The following is a 23,635-nucleotide window of genomic DNA, read 5'->3' as shown; positions in this document are numbered from 1 at the left end:
TTTACCACAATCTAACCTGTTAGCCTTTAATTAGCTATCTGGTTCACTGGCTGTCTTTCCTGCTAGAAAGTGAACTTAGAGAGGCAATATTCTTGTGTATGTTTTACGACTGTATGTCAAGTACCTAAAACAGTGACTGCACATAATAGGTGCTTAGTACATACTTGTTGGATGAATGAATGACTCTGTGCATAACCAGGATGTCTGATACCAAGATGGACCAATCAGGGAGCCCTCTTTTCTGTCATCTTCACCACACTCCAGACAGCATGCTTTTTAAATATTACATCAAAAGCATCCTGTCATCTGATCCTAGACTGGAGTTATTCACAGCACACAGTGAATCTCCTTCCCAGACAACAGAGAGAGGCAAGGCCCAATCTCTCACCTCACAGGCTCAGCCAGACAAAAGCCACTGCAATGAGAAGCGAGCAGGGTGGCCCTCCACCTAGGCAGACAGACTTCCTGAGAGTGAACCCTCCTCTGCACTTTGTTCTCCTAGATTATCCACTCTATAGGCCACCTTTATCCAGCTCCGGGGATTCTCATTTTTTTTATCTCCCTGGATGCTGCAACGGGACTGTGTTTCTCAGACCAGTGAGTGTCATAATCCCGGGGTAGGGGAGGGGGGCTTGTTAAAGCAGGAGTGCTGGGTCCCACCCCCAGAGCTTCGGACTCAGCAGGTCTGGGCAGGGCCTGAGAATCTGAATCTCTAACGAGCTCCCAGATGGTGCTGATGCAGCGGATCTTAGAGCCCCACTTTGAAAATCAGCGCACCAGGGGACCTCTCACCCAACAGACTCCAACAATAGATTAATGACTCCAGGTGGCTCGGGTACTGGGCTAAGAGCAGGACTCATAGTGTGGCACACAGAGTCATTCAATTCCAGCTGCAGTGAGCCTCCAGGTGGGTGGCACAGAATTGCCGCGACTTCCTGGTGGGCTACCAGGAGTTTCTACTGCCTGTGGAAGGATGAAGGATGCCCGATTCCACCCGCCTGAGAGTCGACTGAATCTCCGAGACAGGGATGCTGAGAGAGAGTAAAGGCTTGCACACCACACTGCCTGCTTGTGATGGAAGACAATTTTCTCGTGGACCGTATGTGAGTGTGAGTGTGTGTGTGCATGTGTGTGTGTGTGTGTGTGTGTGCTTGTTTCTTGGTCTATCTTGCCAGTCTACAGTGGCTTGACCCTTAGGAACCTCACATAGAATTAAGGCCATCAGCAGGGGGCTCGCTGGAGGTCAGGCAGTTCTGAAGCCCCAGCAGGGCCCTCTGTGAACAGCTGTTCCAGCTGGGCTGCACTGACATGTCTCCATTGTGTGAACACTTGGGGGTTTCTTGTGGGTGAGGCTGGAGTGAAGAAGGGGGAAAGGCAGGGTGTCGGGGACCGCCGAAGCTGAGAAATGATGTCTTGTGTCTACACAATGTGCAATTGGATTAGTGTCTGCAAGAATCATGTCCTCTGATATGGCAGCCGCCAAGCCAAACCCACAATTACATCCCTGTTGGCTCACAAGGCATGGTTCCTTTCTCTCCTGTTTTCCTTTTATTATTTTTTATAGAGCTGTTATAATGGCAGTAGATCTCATTTCACCACTCGTATTTCATTTCAGGAGGTTGTGTGCGCATTGGGGCTAAGGTTTTGCAGAATTCCATCACTTGCTTGGGAAATTCAGTTCCTCCCTCCTCCAAGCCTTGGCCTTTTCCTCCGAGGGTAATGGGTCGATAGGGACAGACAGGACCATTCCCAGGGACCGTATCTTATACAGAAGGAGCTAGGTCATGTTCTGGCAACGCCCAGGCTGTACAGGGGGCTCTTCCCCCCGGGGGGTGTTTGCAAAAGAGCAACAAGGGGCCACAAAGGTAACAACCTGCACGTTCCAGCCAAAGTCCAATTTTTGACTTATGTAAACTCCCCCTGAACTTGACTTCAAGAGGCCAGTGTACTGTATGGAAGTCCACCACACAAAAGCTCAGAGCGAGGACAGTGAGGAGGAGCTGCTGGGCTGGGGGTCAGGAGATGCACTTCCTTTCTTGCTGCAGTCCCTCACTCTCAGCACCCCTGGCCTGGGGCTTCCAGGTGGTGGGTGAGGCAGCCACCACCTCCGGAAAGATGCAGGGAGGTGGCACATTTACGAGCTGCATCCTGGTCCCTGGTGCTCAACCACGCTCACCTCTGCAGTGTCTCTGCCGCGAGCCCCTCCAGGAAGGATCGCTGTCTCCATGACCTGGGTCTCTACCCCCTGACACTTTGGGCAGAGCTGGTACAGCCAGGTGCCCATTCAAGATCTCTAGAATGAAAGCAAAGTCAATGCAGGTCCATGTTCCCTTTTATGGAACTGGAGCTGACACGTGTAAAGATCACGCCGCAAGTTGGCAAAATCTGCGGATCTGATCCCGGGCAGCCCTCTGTCTGCTGGACTCTTCTAATCCTCTAGATGAAATGGGTCTTAGGTCCGCTGATGAATTTTGAGTTTTTCCTTCCTCCATGCCCCTTCAGGCAGCCCGTTATGTTCTGAAGAGCAGACTGTGCCTCACCACCCACTTGCAATATTCCACAAGGTCACAGCCTGAAGGCCAGTCCTGTTGATCCACCAATCTGATGTGCAACACCCCCCAACACTTCCCATCCAGCCAGGCTGAGCCCCTCAGGGACAGGGAACTGGCAACCCCAGGAAATGCTGATTTGGAAATCTGAAAGGAATGGCCCCACTAACCACTGACCAGCCGAGAGGCCAGGAGCACCAGGTGTGGTCAGTTTCCTGTGTCCACCTGGCCAGGCCACTGCACTCAGTGACTTAATCCAATGCCAATTGAGGTGTTGGTCTGAAGGTATTTCATAGATGCGGTTAACATCTACCATCCATTGATGTTAAGTAAAAGTGATTATCCTTGATAACGTGGGTGGGCCTCATCTCATCAATGGAAGGTCTAAAGAACAAAACCTGAGCTTCCCCTAAGGAAGAAGGAATTCTGCCTCAAGACTGTTGCATCTGAAATAGAGACACAGCTGTAGAGAACAAACGTATGGACACCAAGGGGGGAAAGCGGCGGGGGAGGGATGGGATGCACTGGGAGACTGGGATTGACGTGTATACACTAATATGTATAAAGTAATAACTAATAAGAACCTGCTGTACAAAAAAATAAAATAAATTTGAAAAAACAAAAACAGACTGTGGCATCTCCTCCTGCTTGAGTTTCCAGCCTGCTGGTACACCCTACAGACCTCAGACTTGACAGCTTCCACAACTGTGTGAGCCAGTTCCTTACAGTCAATCTCTTCATTGTGCATTCCATTGGTTTTGTTTCTCTGGAGAACCCTGATGGACACACCAGACCAGCCCCACTGAGCTGGATCCAGCACACAGAGCTCGGAAAAGATGGGCAGGAGCCTCTTCTACAAAGAGGATCAATACATGTCTGTGTCCTGTTCACCCAGAACATTCCACGGTGAGGGGAAGGAGAGTACTTGGTGACCAGTTGACATCTGCATCATAGCTCAGTTCCACAAGCTGTGCTCCTCCCCCCCACGCTCCTCCCCCGTCCTCCTCCCCCCCGTGCTCCTCACCCCGCTCTCCTCCCCCCGTGCTCCTCCCACATCCTCCTCCCCCACATCCTCCTCCCCCACATCCTCCTCCCCCCGTGCTCCTCCCCCTCTGCTCCTCCCCCATCCTCCTCCCCGCTCTGCTCCTGCCCCCTGTGCTCCTCTCCCTTGTGCTCCTCCCCTCTGTGCCCCTCACCCCTTGCTCCACACCAGGCTTGCCATTTCCCATCAAGTTCCCAGGCAAATGCAGGCAGCCGTGCCCCCCTTCTGGGCAGCGGCTGTTGGGCCAGCACCACCGGACATCCAGGAGGAAGATGAGGACCACGACAAGGTTGACTTCCCTCAGTAGCCGCCACCAAAACACATCCCAGTTTGCTCCCAAAGCTGGAACTGCCTTTAATGATCCTCTGAGGGGAGCATTCTGAGCATCTTAGGATTCCATGAGGGCCTGAGAGTGGAAGCTACTGACGCTTCCATTGTCCCCTTGCAAGAAAACGGTCCAGTTTCTCCAAAAATGATTTCCTTTCCCAGGAAAGAGACCCTCGCCTGAGTCCGCAGCTTCGCAGCTGCCTGACAGAGGAACGGCCAAGAAGCTTTCTAAGGTCAGCCGGCTGAGGAACGCGGGCAAAGCTTTCCGGGGGCCTGTGTCTTTCTTGGGGACTTGAAGCCCCTAGGCCAGGCTCAGGGTCACCTCAAGTCCCCCCACCCATCCCAAATCCCTGTGGTGACCACCTCGGGCTGGGAAGGCGGCCCCAGGGCTTGGCCAGGAGGGCAGGTGGACATCAGCTCTTGAAAGGAAGCACAGGCCGGCATTGAAGGAACTGGTATTCACACTTCTCTCTTATTTATTCATTCATTTATTTGTTTGTTTGTTTGTTTGCTTACTTAGTTATTCATTCATTTATTTAAATTCAGTGAGAAGGAGAGAAAGTTTCATTTCTGCAACATTGTTCTCACCTCCTCATTCAGTCTCCTTTCTGAGGCTTGCTAAATCCAGACTGGCATTCCTGGAGCTGGCCCGAGGCCAGACTCTGCAAATAAGGGCCAGGGCATGGTCCTCTCTGCTAACTGCCAGCTGGAGACCATCTCAGTGCCCTTTGCCTGAAGCTTTTTTTCCCTCTCTCTCTAATTATTTATCTTCCTCTTTCTCCATCTCCATCTCTATCTCTCTCATAATCTCTCCCTTGCACACACAATCTCCCTCTCTCTCTCTCACACACACACACACACACATGCATGCACACACACACATACGTGCACACACACACACGTGCTGATGTATTTCCCATAGGTAGAAACTAGCCTTGGAAGAAGAACACTTTAGAAATGCATCTTGCTCTTAATGCTCCCACCGTGACTACCCCGGCATGCATGGGATCACGTGACTCCATCAAAAAATAGAATCGATCAATGTTTACAGGGTTGGCTCCACAACTACCCTTTTATATAAACACCCTGCCTTCTTCAGAACAGGATTAACCTGCATGCCTCCAAGTCTCAGAAACAGATACAGTGAATGGTCAGTGAAACCATTCTATCAGATGGATAGGATTTACCTGTAACATATTTACATGTAATGAGGAACTGGCCAGGACTCTGGCATCCTGGACCCTATGGTAGCCTTTTCTACCATGGTCCTTTCAGAAGTCTAGGAATTAGTCCCCTGATGAGGTCTAAGATGGGTCTGCCTTGGCTTGAATTCCCTTTAAAGGACCAGTGTTGTAGCAAATAGGCAGCATCAGAATTATCGTTCCCACTTTCAAGAAGAAACTCGAGGCACAGAAGTGAACTGACTTCTCAGGGCCCAGGGCAGTTCTGGTCCCTCCCATCTCCCTGTTTGGCACGTCCAGCCTCATGGTTGACATTCCCTCTGAGGGCTGTGACTTGGCACCTTCACGGACACCACACTAGAAGTTGATGCAATGGTTTCCAGTGCTTATAAAACATGACACTTATAAAAAACATATTTCGCATTAAAATACATACGTAGCAAAAAGGGCCTATTATAGCTGTGACAGAGTGGGAAAAATGCACTGGGTGTGGAGTCAAACACCCTTGATTGGAATCCAAATTCTGAGTTGCTTTAAGTGCTGATTTGGGTTAGCCAGAAAATGCCTGAGTCTCAGTTTCCTCATCCATCAAATGGGGATAGGCATTCCTCACAGGGCTTCCTGGAGGACTGATAGGCCATCAGATGTAAAAGGGGCTTTATACATAGTAAAGCACTAAAAATTGTGAGCTGTTCTTGTGACTCTGGGCAGATCATGCAAATTTAAATGAAATTATTCTTTCTTTGTCTTGAGATTTGATACGATTCTTTCTGAATATATATGAGGTATTATATCATAATTGAAATCAACCTGACTCTTCAAAACTACATCCAAGGAAATGCTTTTGTGGGCTTCCCTGGTGGCATACTGGTTAAGAATCCACCTGCCAATGCCAGGGACACGGGTTCAAGCCCTGGCCCAGGAAGATTCCACATGCCACGGAGCAACTAAGCCCGTGCGCCACAACTACTGAGCCTGCTCTCTAGAGACCATGAGCCACAACTACTGAGCCCGTGTGCCACAACTACTGAAGCCCACGTGCCTAGAGCCTGTGCTCCACAGCAAGAGAAGCCACCGCAATGAGAAGACCCTGCTCGCTGAAACTAGAGAAAAGCCCATATGCAGCAACGAAGACCCAATGCAGACAAAAATAAATAAAATAAACAGATAAATTTAGAAAAAGAAAAAGAAATGCTTTTGAGTGCCAGGGATAATACATTCGATAATTCGCTAATACATTCTAGGTGACCACAGCACTATCGTGACAAACTCAGGAGAGTTAATACTTACGGGTGACACTGGTGCTTGGTTTTAAGTTTAAGTAAAGAGGAGAAGAAAAAGCAAGCATTCAAAGAAGGTGACAGAGGAGGGAAGGTTGGGGGCGGGGGGCTGGAGGACACAGGAAGTAGGTCCATTAGCAACGTCACATGGCTTGGACATATGCTACACTGCCTGGCCACTAGCTGACACTCTCCCTCCATGAAAACAGAAGACAGCTTTACTTTCCAGGCAATAAAAACCTCAGAGACGAATTCTGCCATATGTGGGCAAGGCCCCCTCCCTCAAAGCCCTCACGTCTGGGAAATGGAATTGAACATCTCATCTTCAAAGCGAGTTCTCGGTAAATGTACTACTGGTTTTACAACCTCTCTCCTCCACGCAAACCACTGGAGAACACATTTTCTCAGCAGTGCCCAGGGTTACTGTTCAATGCCCTCCGTTTCTGAAACCATCTCGGGGGGAAGTGTGATCCATTTCCACTTTGCCTTTGCAAGGGGTGGGAAAACCAGAGGTCTGGGAGAGCAAGAGGCGGCGGTCTCCTTACCTTGAGCCGTTCACCTGGTTAGGGTTACATTCCATCTTGATGGTGACCCTGGCTGGGGGTTGAGACAGCCAGTCCTGCTGAGGGACACGCGGGCTCATCTTGGATGTCTGTCCATAGTCGCTGGAGGAGGAAGCGGTCATGTCCGTCTTGGCCAGGTGTGGCGTGCCGTACGCGCACTCAAACAATGACTGGTCCTCACTCACGACAGATAGCGCTTCCTGAACACCCGAAGAAACACACATTCAGGACATGCCAAGGGACAGTCACGCTTCAAAAAGTTGCTAACTGGGACCCCCTTTTTAGGTAGTTTTTACAGTATCCATTTCTACCTTTCAGCAGCAAAAAGGAGCTGGCTTTCTTTCCCCTAGAGACGGTAAGAGTTGGAACTGACTGACCTAGAAAAACTTCTGTGTGGGTCTCCAAACATCCCAGCCTTGACCACAGCCGTGCAGATAATACCCACTTTAATCTCAACTCAAGGAAGTTGGATTTCAAAGGTCTTAGAAGACATCCAATTTGCATGTGTCATTATTTGACAAATGCAATCTATAATTCAAGCAGACAGGGTACAGAATGGTCGTGAAGATTAAAAAAAGACATGTGACGGCTAACACCTAAGCATCTGGCAAAACTGCCACATTCCCAGGAGATTTTAAAGAAGAGCTACTTAGAAGAAGAGTGAGGGGGAAATGGGGCACCAAAGGACAAAGAGACAGAGATACAAATTTTTCCACTTCTAAGTTATTAGCTGAAATAGAGTTTCAAGTGGTGCTTCCATGATGGTGAACATCTGGATGATAAATGAACCAAAAAAAAAAAAAAAAAAAGCTGTGATTTAGCCAGAGGTCTCCAAATACCAAGATGTTTAAAATATCTAGATCACTGACTAGCTCTTTTTTTTTTCCCCTTACTTTCTATTCCTATCTTTGTTCATTCTGCATGATTTGGTGAGAAGAAATAGAAATGTGTCATTGTTGGAGCATTCTTCTGTGGTTTTAAGTCAAACAAGTGGTTAGCCTATGGCTAGGCTGACATTCTACAGCCAAATCAGCAAAGGCAAATTTGATTGGGAAATTTCAGCTACTTGAATGACATAGTGTGCAGCAACTAAAAGGATAACTACGAGACCGTCCAATTTTGCTTTCTGTAACCAAAAGAGAAATCCATGTGGTAGTTCATGTTTATTTCAGTCCTTGGACACCCTCGGTACTGCTATGCAGCTGGTGAGAAGCAAATGCTGTCTGGGTCACACATGTTTTTTAAATGGAAACTTTGGAGCCAGTGGGGACTGTGGAGACCTTCTTGTCCAAACTCCTCATCCCCCAAATGGGAAAATCTGAGACCCAGAAAGGTCAAGACCTCACCTTGAGGTGAGCTGCCCAAGATCAAGCAGGGAATTAGTGAGGACACTGGTGAGTGTTTTATCTTCTGTTCCCTCGTATCCCCACAGCCTAGGATGCCCTTCTTATATTCCTTGGTTTCTGATAATTGTCTACATTAGCACTCCTTTCTTATTCTTTGAATTGATACTTAAATAAGTAAGGATGCTCCCCCCACCCCCATTAATAATAGAGACTTATGAAGCAGCCTTTCTAAGACAGAACCCCCCCACCTTACGCAGAAGTGTCCGAATCTTTAGGGAACACATGCGATTTCACAAACACCCCAATCCAGTTGTCCTCCCCCACTCCATCCCCCATCGAACCAGGGACCAACTTCTTCATCGCTCCCGAGTACATGAACTTCACTGCCAGGCACGCTGTGCTGTGAACCAGTGAGCAGGGAGAATCAAAAGGAACAAACGCAAGGCTCTGGCTCTCAGAGTGGAGGCCAGGTGTCTGTGTATGGATAACCAACCCCCGCCACCCCCCACCATCACGGCATCTCTAAAATCTCTTAGAATCGCAGCCCTGTGACAGTTTGGGAAAGAGTAAGCTGGGGGTTTAAACAATAACTCAAAATGTACAAAAGAGCCAGAATCAGGCACAAGGCAGAAAAAAAAAAGTAAGGCATCTTGAACCGCCAGCAAAAGGAAACGCATCAACAAACAGATGGCAACAATCCGAGAAATGGGCACAGTAGATTCGGGGGAGCCTGAGTCACGTGGCTCTCTCTTCTGGTCACAAATGGAGTGAGGGGATGTAAGGAATCTAAACTCACAGACATGGGTTTAAAAGTCAAATCGGCACCACGGACTTCGTGCAGTCTTGCTAATTAATAAAGGCAAAATTATAGCTTCTTCAATAAACTGTGCAAGACAGGGTCTCCTTTCCCATCGCAGCACTGGATGGAACAGTTTTACACACTCAGGGCCAAAAACGAGGCTGAAGGCTGCCTCCATTCTCCTGCAGGGTCCTGCAGACTCCACCAAGCCTCGGAGGGGAACACCATGCTATGTAATCTCAGCGTTGGCTCACCGGGGAAGAGAAACATGAATAAATGCGTGATGTGTATCAGAAATTGGCAGAAACAGGTTAGATGTAAGGGGCAAGTGAACCTTTAAATCACAAATGAGAAAGAAAATGGCTTTCACAACGAAAAGAGTAACAATGTTAAAATATGAGTATCTCCCCAAGATAAAGCAGGATATTCTCACAAACACAACCAATGACCAAATAAATGTAGCCTAAGATTTAAAAACTGGACCAAAATACTAGAACTGAAACAAGGCTTCAGTGTGTGTTTGCAGGGGGAGGAACCCATTCTCACATCTGGCAAAGCATTTTTTCACCACATGGTTTTCTAAAGAAAGAAATCAAAGTTAATTGAGATCGATTTAGGGAAAAAAATCTACAAAAGCTAGAGATAAGGGGGGGACACACAGTTTTTCTTCGTATCTTAAAATTCTCCTCCAAGTTAGTACTGAATAAAAGTGAGAAAGGCCATATACTTCAGAATATCAAAAGTTGCTTTTGTTCACTAGAGGAGAAGCAGTCTAAAAATGAGGACGCTTCAGGATAAATGTTTCATTTCCAAAGGGGTGAAACACAGTCCATATTCTGGAAAGACAGCGCATGCCCCAAAGTGATGCTAATTAAACCAAGGCAGGCAAGCACCTAGGGTTAAATACAAGTCAGGAAAAGGAAACAAACAAATAAATAAATGGAATATCTCTCTCACACACACACACACACACACGCTAACTTAGCACATCTGAACAATGGAGGAGTAAAAAGAAGATGAAGGGTGGTCTTCAGAGACCTGCTTCAAACAAAGATGACCACGAAAATTAACTGTTGTTCTTTAGAAGCAAACAAATGCTATGTACCAACAGCATGCCTTTGTTCACCCACTTGACTTTGTATATTACATGTAGGTTTCATCATCCCTTTGGTTGCAGTATGACTGACAGAGGCTGATGCATAGGATTCTCCCGCCCCAGCAGCCCTGGGACTTCAAAGCAGGGAAAGGATCTAGCCTAGTAGGATTAAAACCAGAATGGATCGCTACACACAGGCTGGTAACCAGGAACACATGAGTCCCTCAACTGTAGCTCTGCAAGTGACTCTCCCTGGCCTCGACGGATGCTGTCCCTGCTTCCCTGCCGTCTGGCTTCCCTCCTTGTCTGTGGTCATCTCACCTACCTACCCGCCTACCTGCCAAAGCTGTCGGCAGATGCCTTAGTTAACATGTATGGCTTATTCCTTCAGCACCTTCAGCCAGCCGCGGGGACTTACTTGCGAACTGCTTTGGCTGCTTTATGACAGAGAATTCAAAAAAAAGTCCAAACCTGGCAGCAATGTGGCATAATTAATTAATATGCCCGCCTCTGTGTTACCATAAAAAGACATGAACTTTAGATTGGTGTGTGCTTGTGTGTGGGGTGTTTTTTTCTGTAGCTCCAGGAAAGCTGGGATATTCTGATGTGCCCAGTGGCAGGCTACCAATGCCATTTTTCATGAACTTATGAGAAAGGCATAAATTCTAAGCGAACTGCCCCCAAACAAAAGGGACCGTCGTGTTAGTATACAATATTTATTATTTCATTTGAATACTGAATGCACCAATAACATGTGAGGACCACTCCTTTGGACTTTGGTCATCACAGTTGACTGACAGTTCTAGAAAGTGAAGACAACTCAACTAGATTATATTTCATACATGAGACTAAAATATGATTCTATTTTTAAGTAACTAGATTTGGGTACAACAAAGGTTCCAAAATGCTTAGATTAAAAAAAAAATTAGAAGTCGAATGTACTTTTAAGCATACTGACATTTCCAGCAAATGATTTCAGAGAGCCTAAAACAGATGAATTTTTTCCTGTAACAGATGAATAGTTTGAGAGGCTCCTATGTTTCCAGCAAAAGAATTATAAAATAAGGGTCTGGCCTCAATTTTGCTCTTAACTTTTGATCCCCATGGTTCATAAAAACACTGAAATGTCAATCCAGAGAACCCAACATACTTAAATTTTCATGAAAATCTGGGCGTGGTAAAATGTTGAAACTAAGAAAGTCTTAAAGAATGATCGGCTCTCTTTCACACCTGGAGCCAGTGAAGCATACAGAGTGAAATGATCCTTACGTTGTTCCCAAAAATCCAGAGGACAGCCAGGACTAGGTGTCCAGAGAACAGGATTCCCAAATTGACCCTCAGTTTCCTCAAGTCTTAGGTGCCTCAAATAGTTATGAAAAACAAATGGAAAAACTAAGTGGAACAAGCATGTTAAAGTTACGGTCATGCTTTAGAAACAAAATTCTTATAGAAGTCTTTGGTATCACAATACACTTTAGGAAGCCAAGGTCATCTTAAATCAATAGTCTGCCTTTCCCCCCGACATGTAACCAATCAGAATCTGGAACATCACATAACTGCTTACACTGCGATGCATAAGACATCTTTTTTTTGGTTTGTTTTTGGGTTTTTTGTTTTGTCTTTTGGGTTTTTTTTTTTTTTTTTTTTTTTTTGCAGTACGTGGGCCTCTCCCGTTGCGGAGCACAGGCTCCGGACGTACAGGCTCAGCGGCCATGGCTCACGGGCCCAGCCGCTCCGCGGCATATGGGATCTTCCCAGACCGGGGCACGAACCTGTGTCCCCTGTATCAGCAGGCGGACTCTCAACCACTGTGCCACCAGGGAAGCCCGAATAAGACATCTTTTAGCCACATTCTCTTGACTCATAAACAGCTGATCCATCACATAATAAACCAGGTTATCTTGGTAAGCGCTTCATATGCAGTATCCCTTTAAATCTTATTACACTGATTTTAAGATACACCTTTTTTCACATTTTACGAGCTCTGAAACCTGGATGCATCTCACCATCGATGGCATGTCATGGGTTACTGGCAGCATTTCTTCTCCTTTGATGGCCGGTAAAATAATGGTTTGTTTTATCATCAATGACATCTTAATTTTATGAAATACAGTCCTGACAATAGTCTTATAAGGTCAGGTGTCATTCCTGCCCACAGGTGAGAAAGCAGGATTGGGAAGAAGAGTAATGTCAACATGAGGACAAGGTAGCAGCAGCGTTCGTGTCGGGAAGTGGAATCCCTCCCTGAGGCTGTACACTCGCCACTCTGGGTGTGACGTGGAGAAAGAACAGGTTGGGCTGACGGAGGTCAGATGCACAGTGCTTCACCGCCTTGTCACAGCTGTGGAAAGAGCAGAGCTGACAGCGCAGATAAGAGATGGAACCACCTAGAAAGAGAGAGGCTGGTGGAGGGAAGAGGTGGGAGAAGGCTGAGGGGATAAATGCCCAGAATCCCAGGACTTTGATGGAATTAAAGGATCAGGAGAGTAAGTGGAAAGCCTGTTGGAAAATAGGAGGGAAATTTCTAAGTACAACACGCTCTCTTATGAGGCTAAAAGCTATGCAGCAATAGGTCCCAGATACATTTAATTAGTCTTTCTTATTTAATAGTTTAAATCAACAACCTGTTCTTTTCATTGGTTAATCAGATAATTCAGACCCAAAGTGATGGCCGTGTATTGGGGTGTGTGTTCAATGCAGGTGGATGCCTGGCTTCCCAATCAATACTGCAAGGGAAGAATAGGGCAGGTAGGAGCACCATTTATAAATATGTTAGAGCCAGTGCACATGGTGGCCTTAAGTGGATGTCTGCAGACCTAATGATACTGGAAAACTATTTATTAGGCTGTCTCAAGCCCAACTGTTTATAGCTTCTCTTCAAGGCAGAGTGCATGCAGTAGATGCTTCTGGAAAGTCTACTCCTAATCACATTCAGAGGAGAAAAAAGCAACACAAATACGTCTGTAGGAAAGACGTCCACTCCATGTGCCCATCAAAAGGCAAGTCCTTCCAGAATTTTATTCTCAACATGTATATTTTTGCATTTGAATATTGCCAACATCTCATGGGACGAGAAACTTCCTCTGACCGGTATCTTTTAATTACAACACACAAAAAAGCCAAACATCGTGAGTTAAAAGATGCATTGTCAGGCTGAGTGGGAATCATTTTGCCCCGTCTTGATATTATTTTCTTTCCTTAATTCTTCAGTGGAGGAAACATTAAAATCATATATTAAATGCAGCATCTAGCTCTGTGCTCACGTTTTTCTCATTTAACACATTGCTATTTTAGTCCTTCAAAAATATAAAAATCTTGGATTAACCTCAAAGGAAAAATGTATGTAGGCAAATGAAGTCCATCTAAAGAGAGTGTTTCCCCAATGTGGTATCGCTTCAGTATCAAACACGTTTACAACTGCAGTACCAGCCCAGCACTAAGAGAATGAAACCCAGGACTGGTGCAGAGATACAGACATACAAATATATTCATATACATGCATACACATACATATTCATGCACACATATATGCATGTTCACACACACATACATGTTCGTACACATGTCAATTTCCACATACATGCATATACACACATGTTCGTATACACATATATTCACACATACATGCATATTCATGTGTACATACACACACATAAACATAGACACATATATTCATACACATGCATATTCATACACACATGCAGTCATATACATACATACACACAGTCATACACATATACACACACATATTCGAGTATACATATACACACATACATATTTGTACACACATACATGCATATTCATATACATATACGTGCATATTTACATACACACATACCTATTCATATACAGACATTTACATGCACATATATATATATATCCATCTATCTCTCCATCCTTACTATCTTTGCTCATTGAGCACTTTAGAGGACCTGTACACAGTCCTTATTGGTCAGCAGACCCCCTAGGGAAGATGGTGCCTAAATGATGTAGAAAACCAGGATTCTTCCCTTTTTGCCTTGCCTTGTTTCTTTCTCAAACTCGAAGGTGCTTTTCCTCCCCTCAGCAAATCCCTTCAAGAAAAGACTGATCTGGAAACCAGTCTCCTTATGACCTTCAGATGAATTTCCCTGCTCTGAACTCACCGGATTTCTCCTTGGCTCTGAGCAGCGTAGCCAGTCCTGGGAATTCTCTTGCTCATATACTTCTCCCCCAACTGCTGCCTTTATGAAGATATGAGCATTTCCAGGGCAGGATCCTGTGTGTGTTTGTGTGTGTGTCTGTGTGTGTGTGTGTGTCTGTGTGTGTGTGTGTGTGTGTGTCCCTAGCATACAAACAACTTCTTAACATCACATTTTGTTGATGCTCCTATTAACCATAGAACTAAGTCATGAAATTATATGAAAGCCCCATCATAATGCTGTAGGTCCAAAAACTGTTTTCACATCAAAACAAAGGAAAATATACTTGTGAGATGAAGTGTGCAGCCAGTGACCAGGAGTTTGGAAGCTAATCGCCCTGGCACTATATCCTCAGCCATATGATCCTGGAGCACATTACTGCAGGGTTTTACCTGAAATCTACGTAGGCTTGAACTAGGGACTCTGCATAGTTAGGCAACATATGAAATAAATAAGACTTCCTAGAAAATGAACATTAGCAAAGCAAGGAGAGAAGCATTCAATGGCTAAGTGCAAATCCTAGAACTCTTGCGGAGATTGGAGCATTGTAGAAAAATGTCAAGGAGAGAACAGTTAGGTTCCACATAAGGAGAACTAGATTTAAATGAACCTCAAAAAATTAGAAACCCAACAAACATAATTTTAAAACAACCCTTCTGTTTACTTTCTCAGTTCTATGCAGATGCTCTTTGAAACATCTGAAAGGAGGGTGAGATAGGAATATTTAGCCTGGCAATCAGAGGGTACAAGGTTTCAGGCATGCAAGATGAGTTAAGTCCCTGGGTTCTACAGCACAGCATCCTGCTGTAGTTAACAATTCTGTATCATATACTCACAAATTTGCTAAGAGAGTAGATCTTTTTTACGCGGGCCTCTCACTGCTGCAGCCTCTCCCGTTGCGGAGCACAGGCTCCGGACACACAGGCTCCGCGGCCATGGCTCGCGGGCCCAGCCGCTCCGCGGCATGTGGGATCCTCCGGGATCGGGGCACGAACCCGTGTCCCCTGCATCGGCAGGCGGACTCCCAACCACTGCGCCACCAGGGAAGCCCGAGAGTAGATCTTATGTTAAGTGTTCTTATCACAAAAAATATATAAAATAAAGGGGGAAGGAGGAAGCTTTCGTCGGTGATGGATATGTGTATGGCACTGATTGTGGTAATGGTTTCATATGTAGATACTTATCTCCAAACTCATTAAGTTATAAACATTAAATACTGTACAGCTTTTTAGTACGTCAATCAAGCCTCAGTAAAGTCATTTTTGAAAAAACAAAAGAAACAATGTATAAGTGATGTTAATAGCGTCTTTGTTTTCCTACAAAGAAACACATTTTCCCCCCATAGGCTTCTTTCCTTCTTTACAGATGAATAAAAAAGTGTAAAAACATGTGTGGAAACATCCTGTTTGTGTGTTTTAAGTCGGAATGAGTGCAAAGAATGCAGTCACTACCCCCTTCAGATCCTTCTGCGCCCTCTTGGGTTTTGTGGGGGGCGGATTCTACTCCTGACTTTCCATACTTGTTTGTGTTTTTCTAATCATTGTCATCACGTGACACTCAGAGACTATTCATCAAAAGCCTTCATCTTATCTGTATCTCATTTGAAATAATTCATTTGAGATGAAAAGATGATTTGCTTTTCACTTTGATCACCAAATTTAGGATAAACAATGGAGATGCACCAAAATGTCAGAGACAGCACGGTAGAGCATGGTGGCCACTGGACTGGGGCTCCAAAGACCTGAGGTGGAAGCTGCCCTTGGTCACTGGGTCACCCTGGGACTTCCACAACCCCACTCTGCTCCAAATTTAGCCCCACATGAGCTGCTGAGGGCTTGTTACAGATGCAGAGTCTGCGTGTCTGCAGCCCTGCTGAATCAGAACCCACGTCATATCATGAACCTGGCACACTCGCATATTCAAGTTTAAGTCCTGCTGCCTTATCCTTGCTTGAGTCTCAATTTCTTCAACTATGAAGGTGATGTTGATAACAGCTGCCCCAATCCCAACCAGGGCTCCCAATGGGCCCAATGAGCAAGTGTATGTAAAAGGTTTTATAAGCCTTAATGTTGCATTTCAACTATTATCCCATCCTAGAAAGTTGATGTGAATGACCCGAATTCTCCATGTGGTTCAAGACAGTGGTTTGGACTATCCATTTCAAATCCTATTCTTCTAACAAGCCACATGCCAGGAAAAGTACATCGTCTCTTGTATGTCATTAGTCCCTCATTCTTTGTTAAGTACTAAATTTAAAAGTCAGGTATCTTTATCTAACATGGGGAGAAAGATGAGCTGGCATCTTTGCTTTTATTGTCGAGAGCATTTAGTCCAATGTGATTTAGCCTTTATGGTGCCCGGTCCAGTTTGTACATGGGTTTTTGGTTGTAATTCTACATTAGTTTGTTGGATGTCGATTAAATGTAAGTTTTGTGTGGGAAGGGATCTGGATTCCCTGTTGAAAACTGTGGCCTCAACAGCTGGTACGTTCCCTGGCATGTTGCTGTTCTCTATAAAATGAGTGGATGAATGGATGAATAGATGAAGGAATGAATGGATGACTATACCACGTTCTCATAACACAATTCCTGTTCATTTCCCTAAAATTGCACATGGCACACAGCTGATGTTCCTCAAACTCCCCAAAAAAGTCTTCTCTTCCAGGATGTGGGATCCATGATGCTTTTCATCTTAACTTTCCCTAAAACCTCATGAGATTTTTAACAAACTTGGACAAGGAAGTGATTCTATGGTGTCTTGCTAAGAAGCTCACGGAACTCTTTTACTCTTCCAATTTCTGAAGCTCACTCACCCAGGTTGGGTTGCAAGTGATTCAGGTTCCAAGAGGCACAGAGGACCCTCAGAAGGGCACTGCCACGCCCACAGGGTGACAAAGTCATTAGCAGTTTTCCTCTATTGGAACAGCCCTCTCTAAACCCCAAGGGAGAGATGGCACATCATACCTCTCACCTCCAGGAGCTCCATGAAAACAGGCAGCTCTATGCTTGGCCTTTTCAAAACATACATTCAGACGCTAAAAATACAGTGCACTGCACATCTGGAATGTGTCTCATCCATGAATCTCTGACACATGGATTCACTGTTTTCGAGAAAATTCCAAGAATTTTATTCATGAGAAAATTTTGGCACAATAGGAAACGCTGGCAAGCAGAAGACAGCAGCAGCAGATGTGCTGGCCTCCGCCCCCAGGCCTGCGGCTGGTTCAGCCCGTTTGCATCAGGTACCTATCTCAGGCCTTCAAACTTCCAACTCAAAATTCCCCATAAAAGAGAGAGGCCTTAAGTTTATTAAGTGATGCGGTTCCCCACACATGGGTGCATAGTACCAGATACACTCTGCAAGTGTCAGGATGGGCACGTGGGAATTTAAAAGGAGCAACAGGAACACAGGGTCGCTGGTGTGAGATGCAACTGCTCCCTGAGCCTCGGGCCCTGCAGCCATGGCCTCCTCATCTGTTAAATGAGGGTCTGGTCTCCTGATGTTTCCTGAGGTCCCTCCTTGCACCGAGATGAAATCTGCTGTATTTAACTCGTGACATTCTCTTCCTGCTGGGGCCAAACCACAGGCCCCACCTTCTCCATCTCTGAGCAGCTATGTGCCTAAGGGGAAAACCTATCACCTGGGGAGCTGCCGCAAGTTCCTACGAGTTCAGGTTCAGAGTGAACTGTGGGCTCTTTCCAGGCTGCCCTGGGTTTTCATTTCCTCTGGATAACTTCTTCCACGCCCGTGGTGGGAGGGTAGTCAAGAGTCTGGGGGCTCATTTCATGTCTTCAACTGCCATTAGGACCTAATCTCCTGCATGGGAACTCTGGGTCTGTTCAGAAAACACATCAGCAACAATAAAATACAGTTCTACTAACAGAAAGTCTTACAGAGACTGGGACTCTCGTAGCGGGAGGGAGCATATGTAAGAAGCCCTCACTTTTCCCAAGGTGCTCCAGGGACCTCCTTCCTCTCCTTTCCATCCTCATTCCCAAATAACTGTTGTCAAGGGGCATGCAACGTATAAAGCAGACGCGAACACGAACGTTTTCTTTTTCTTAGACGCCAACTCCCATGGTGGAAAGAGCTGAGAGCTCCCCCACGGTGAGGGTCCAGTCCTGCCAAGTCTCACTTCGGCTCCATGGATGATGACGCCTCTGTCCCTGGGGCTGGGAGGCTAAGCCTGTGCTTTGCACCAGATTTTCCAGCACATAAATCCGTGCTGGTGGCTACACAGGAAGGGGACCCAGGAGCTAGGGTATCATGACCTTTGTTCCCGCTCTGCGCTGAGCTCAATCTCCGCCTATCACGTAGTTCAGGGCACGAGAGAGGACCCCGCCATCAGAACACTTTTCATGCACCAACCAGCTGGTTGCCAGCGAGACCTGATTTTTACAACTCTGGGGGTGTTGATCTCAAAACCTAATACGTTTGAATTATGCACTGTAAACTCGTCCAACAATTTCAAACTACGCATACGTATATCATATGCAATGAGGCTCTCCTGAGCCCCTCTGTGAATTGGTCTCTTTAAAAATCTGTAGATCTGTTCCTACCAAAACCACTCTAACCTGCAGAAAAGCTTGGTGGCCTGAAAATCTTCATGATGTCTACCCCAGGGTCTAAACTTCGGTTTTTAGATCGCCTCTTTACTTGGACCTCTTTACTTATTATGCTGAATCCCCACGGAGGAAGCAGAACCATGAATGTCCATGTCTACCCACCTTTTCCAAGAGAAAGAGGAAGTTTCCAGGGCTCAGAACTGTGTGCAGTGTCATATACATGTACAGGCACAAAGAGAGCTGCTGGACAGGTGAGGGGTCTGTGCAGATGTATCTCCTTTCTGAGGGGGTGGAGTTTCCTGTCATCCACCCATCTAATTTGCATAATGAGCCTTATGGGGCAGGGGCACATCTACTTAAAAGGGCAACTTACTTAGTACAAAAGATGATTTGCCGTCCTGTCTTCCAGTCTGGTAGACTTGCACTGATCACTATTTGCAAGCACAGGGACACTTTAAAAATTAAAACAAGGTGTAAAGAACTGTGAATTAGAACCTTGCTTTTCAAAGTCTGATCCTTGGGCCAGCAGCATCAGCATCAGCTGGGACTTTGTCAGAGAAGCAGAATCCCAGGCCCCACCCCAGAGCTATTGAATCAAAACCCTATTCAACAAGATTCACAAGGGGAATGGCAGGAACATTTAAGTGTGGAGAACTGGGTGAGAAGGTGGTAAGTTTCCCAAAAGAAAGAAAAGGCAGGGCTGGGTGGGAAGGGGGAGGAGGAGAGGGCAGACTACTGTTTTTAATTAGAGTGGTCAGGGAGGCCTTCTTGGAGGAGGCGAGCCCTGAGGAAACTTGAAGGAGGCCCAGCGATAACAGAACAAGGCCAGAGGTGGTTTGAGGGTGGGACACAGGGATCAGGAACAGCCAAGGAGGAAGTATTGTCACAGGAGAGGAGGGACAGGAAGCCCTAGCAGTGGACAAGGAGGTGAGCCAGTTGAGGCTGGGGGTCGTTGGCAGGACCTGGGCGGTACTGGGAGTGAAATGGGAGCCTCTCTAGATGTCTTGGCTAAAAGCCCAGGGATTGTCTTCTTTCCTAAGATATACTAATATTTTCCACCTTGTATGGGCTCTGCAAAGAAAATACTTTCCATCTTTTGAGTTTTATTATTTTCTTTTTTTTTTAACTTTTTATTTTATATGGGAGTACAGCCGATTAACAATGTTGTGATAGTTTCAGGTGCACAGCAAAGGGACTCAGCCATACATATACATGTATCCCCTCCCATCCAGGCTACCATATAACACTGAGCAGAGTTCCCTGTGCTATAGAGTGAGTTTTATTATCGGGTTGGCCAAAATGTTTGTTCGGTTTTAAGTAAAAATAAAAGACATTTTTCATTTTCACCAAGAATCGTATTGAACAATGGATTCACTAACACAACGAACTTTCTGGCCAGCCCAATATTTTCAAAGCTCAATGTGACCTGCATGCATGTATCATGCACACCACGTGTACACCAAAAGCCACACCTCACAAAATGTTATGGCCATCCTTTGCTCCCCATGCAATGGGGGCTCCTGTTCGTCACCATACAGAGAAACTGTGGGAATTCAGAATATGTGTTTTTCATTCAGAGAGTCTGTAAATGGCCATGACCGCTGTTAAAACGTTTTGCACAGACAGGAAATACCTCCCTGAGGCTTCTCTTCCCCCACCACTCTAATGGGCAGCCTCAGGGAGCCCCACCTCTGGAATCAAGAGGAAACACAGCACCAAAGGGATCCCCTGCTCCCAAGTCAGCTGTGTGAGGCCCGCAGATCCTGGCAGCCAGAACATCACTTCCTGCTGGGCCCCCCCCCGCCGCCCCATGCTGGACTGAAAGTTTCAGGGCTTGAACAGGGATGCAGATGACCAGGTATTTCCTTTTTAAACACAAGGATAAGCTTGCTTCGGGAAGGAGGCATTTAGAAGAACTGTTTACTGTCCTTGCCGGTGGAGAACCCTACTTCTCCGAGCTCTATCTGGTGGAAAGTGCCTCCTGGTTAATAATGGGCCACTTCCCTTCTGCTGCGGAATCTTCTCAAGTCATCAACAGAGGCCTCGTAGCCATCTCTGAATCCAATCTCGACATTCAGTGTATAGTCTGTGTATGAGTTTTCTAGGGCTGCGAAACCAAATACCACAGACTAGGGGGGCTGAACTGACAGAAACTCATTCTCTCACAGTTCTGGAGGCCAGAAATCCCAACTCAAAGTGTGGGCAGCGTTGGTTCCTTCTGAGGGCCATGAGCGGCTCCAGGCCTCCCTCCCTAGCTTGTAGACGGCTGTCTTCTCCCAGGGCCTTCAGAGTCTTCCCTCTATGCATGTCCGTATTTGCGTCCAAATGTCCCCTTTTTATAAGGACATGGCCATATTGGTTTCAGGCCCAACCTCATGACCTCATCTTGATGACCTCTGTAAAGACCTGATCTCCAAACATGATCACATTCTGAGGTTCTGGAGGTTAGGACTGCCACATATGAATTTAGGGGCACGCAATTCAACCCATAACAGGGCAGAGAACGTGTCCATTTTCTTTGGGGGGCTGCTGTGAGGCTTGCTGGATCCGAGTTCCCCAATCAGGGATTGAACCAAGGCCCCAGCAGTGAAAGCGCAGACCACTGGCCCGCCAGGGAATCCCAAGAGAATGTGTCCATTTAATTCACTGCCTAGCACAGTGCCAGGTACCAGAATAAGAACAATAAGTCAGTGGTTCTCAAAGTGTGTTCCAGGAACCCCCTGGGGTCCCAAGACCCTCCCAGGTAATCTGCTGCTCGACAGTTTTCACGACATGCTAGGACGTTACTTGCATCTTCCCGGCTCATCCTCTCATGGGTGTACAGCGAAATTTTCCAGAAGCTACAGGACATGTGATAGTACAACAGATTGACTGCAGGGGCAGATATGAGAATCCAGCTGTCAGCTGTTAAGCCAGGCACTGAAGAGATTTGCAAAAATGTAAAACAATGTGACTCTTCTTACTAAATATCTTTTTGGAAAATATAGTGATTTTTCATAGCCATGTGTTATTTAAATGAACACAGAATGGGTTTCTTACTGTTATTTTAAAATGAATTCATTAATAAATATTTTAAGAACATCTCAATTTTTATTTCTAATTCAGTAAACATCAACAGATATAACCCATATCAACCACTGCCCTTTAGTGTCCTGAGGCATTTTTCAGGGTGTCAAGGATCCTGAGACAGCAAGTTTGAGGACCACTGCTGTACAGAGGTAAACTGGCTAGGACCTGATCTTTCTTCTCTGAAGTAACCCACAGTCTTAGGGTGATAAGACGCTTCATAAAGAACATATTTTTAGAAGCTAAGTGCCACAAAAAAGGAAGCTTGTTGGCCATCCCCTTAGGTTGACAACAGCGAGTTCTCATTAAGAAAAAAAGAAAAGCTGGGCTTCCCTGGTGGCGCAGTGGTTGAGAGTCCGCCTGACGATGCAGGGGACATGGGTTCATGCCCCAGTCCGGGAAGATCCCACATGCCGTGGAGCGGCTGGGCCCGTGAGCCATGGCCACTAAGCCTGCGCATCCGGAGCCTGTGCTCCGCGATGGGAGAGGCCACAGCAGTGAGAGGCCCGCGTACCGCAAAAGAAAAAAAAAAAAAGAAAAGAAAAGCTGATCTCGACCTAGTGATGTGTTCAATTTGGAACATAAGAACTTAAAACACCAAGAGTTGGAAGGGATCAGCATTTTTTTGCCTCTCAAGTGATCTGCCAAGTGTTGGCCCCAGACCCCCTAACACTGGACAGAATCTATGAAAGAGGGAGGTTGCCCACCCCCGCCTAGCTACAAACTACCTACAAACATCTATTTCCAGCTGAGCCTTCTTGAAAGTGGCAAGCCTCTTGGCAAAACGAGAGGAGGTCCATGAGGGACCCCAGACCAGCAGGAAATCAGCAGAGACTGAAGACCGCCTACCCACCACTAAGCTGGCTGTGCTTTGGATCCGAGCCAGCCTGGGAAACTAGTCCTGTGGGCGAGGGCCGCAGGGCCCAGGCACTGACTCCCTGCCCATCCCCCAGCGATCCCATTTTGGCACACCTGGTGCATCTCTGGATGCACAGGTGGCTCTCTTCAATTAATGCTAAGGACCAGGTTGTTTTCATTTTTAAGCTTGTCTCTTATACTTGGGAGATCCTCCCTGTTTAGACCCTTGTTAGGGATTGCACATAGCTATCTCATTTTAAAACCATTTCTCCAAGGGATCTGATTCAAAGGACAAGTAGTAGTTGGGTACCCACCATGTGCAAAGCAACTAAGGTGGGCACTGGCGGTAGTGATATAAGATGGATCATCCTCAAAGTCTATTATTCTAGACAGACTGTCATCACTTTAATAGAAGGACAAAACACCTGGGAGAAAAGAAGATGCATCAGGACTGGGGGAATGCAGGCTCCATGAGGGCAGGGGTGTTTTTTTCAGTGATGTTTCACCAGTGTCTGTAAAAGTGACGCACACACACTGAATATCTATTGCATAAGTTCTTAGTATGTAGGTGTTAAGTGTGGTGGTGAGTTTGTCTACTGCTTGGATGATGGAGGGAGGAAGGAAAGTAGGGAGGAGGAAAGGAAAGAATGAGGGGAGGGAGGGAGAGATACTCTCCCTTCTCTACGGGAACAAAAATCCTACTGTGTCACTCTCCTGCCCTAAAATAAAATCCGATTTCCCAACATCTTCTGGCCCCTAGAAACCCATAAATCCTACAAAGA

General features: G+C 46.2%; 1 protein-coding gene across 4 annotated transcripts in view; it reads right to left on the bottom strand.

Moving 5' to 3' along the window:
• ERG (ETS transcription factor ERG) overlaps window positions 1–23,635 on the bottom strand; it is a 280,170-nt gene that overhangs the window by 56,154 nt on the left and 200,381 nt on the right. For all 4 annotated transcript variants that reach the window (XM_060098477.1, XM_060098476.1, XM_060098479.1 and 1 more), the window contains exon 4: window positions 6,925–7,142. In XM_060098477.1, coding sequence (XP_059954460.1) covers window positions 6,925–7,142 — 218 coding nt within the window. The remainder of the gene's footprint in view (window positions 1–6,924; window positions 7,143–23,635) is intronic.

The sequence above is a fragment of the Mesoplodon densirostris genome, chromosome 5, assembly GCF_025265405.1.
Source record: "Mesoplodon densirostris isolate mMesDen1 chromosome 5, mMesDen1 primary haplotype, whole genome shotgun sequence".
Taxonomy (NCBI): Eukaryota; Metazoa; Chordata; class Mammalia; order Artiodactyla; family Ziphiidae; genus Mesoplodon; species Mesoplodon densirostris.
This window is presented reverse-complemented; position numbering and strand designations above follow the sequence as displayed.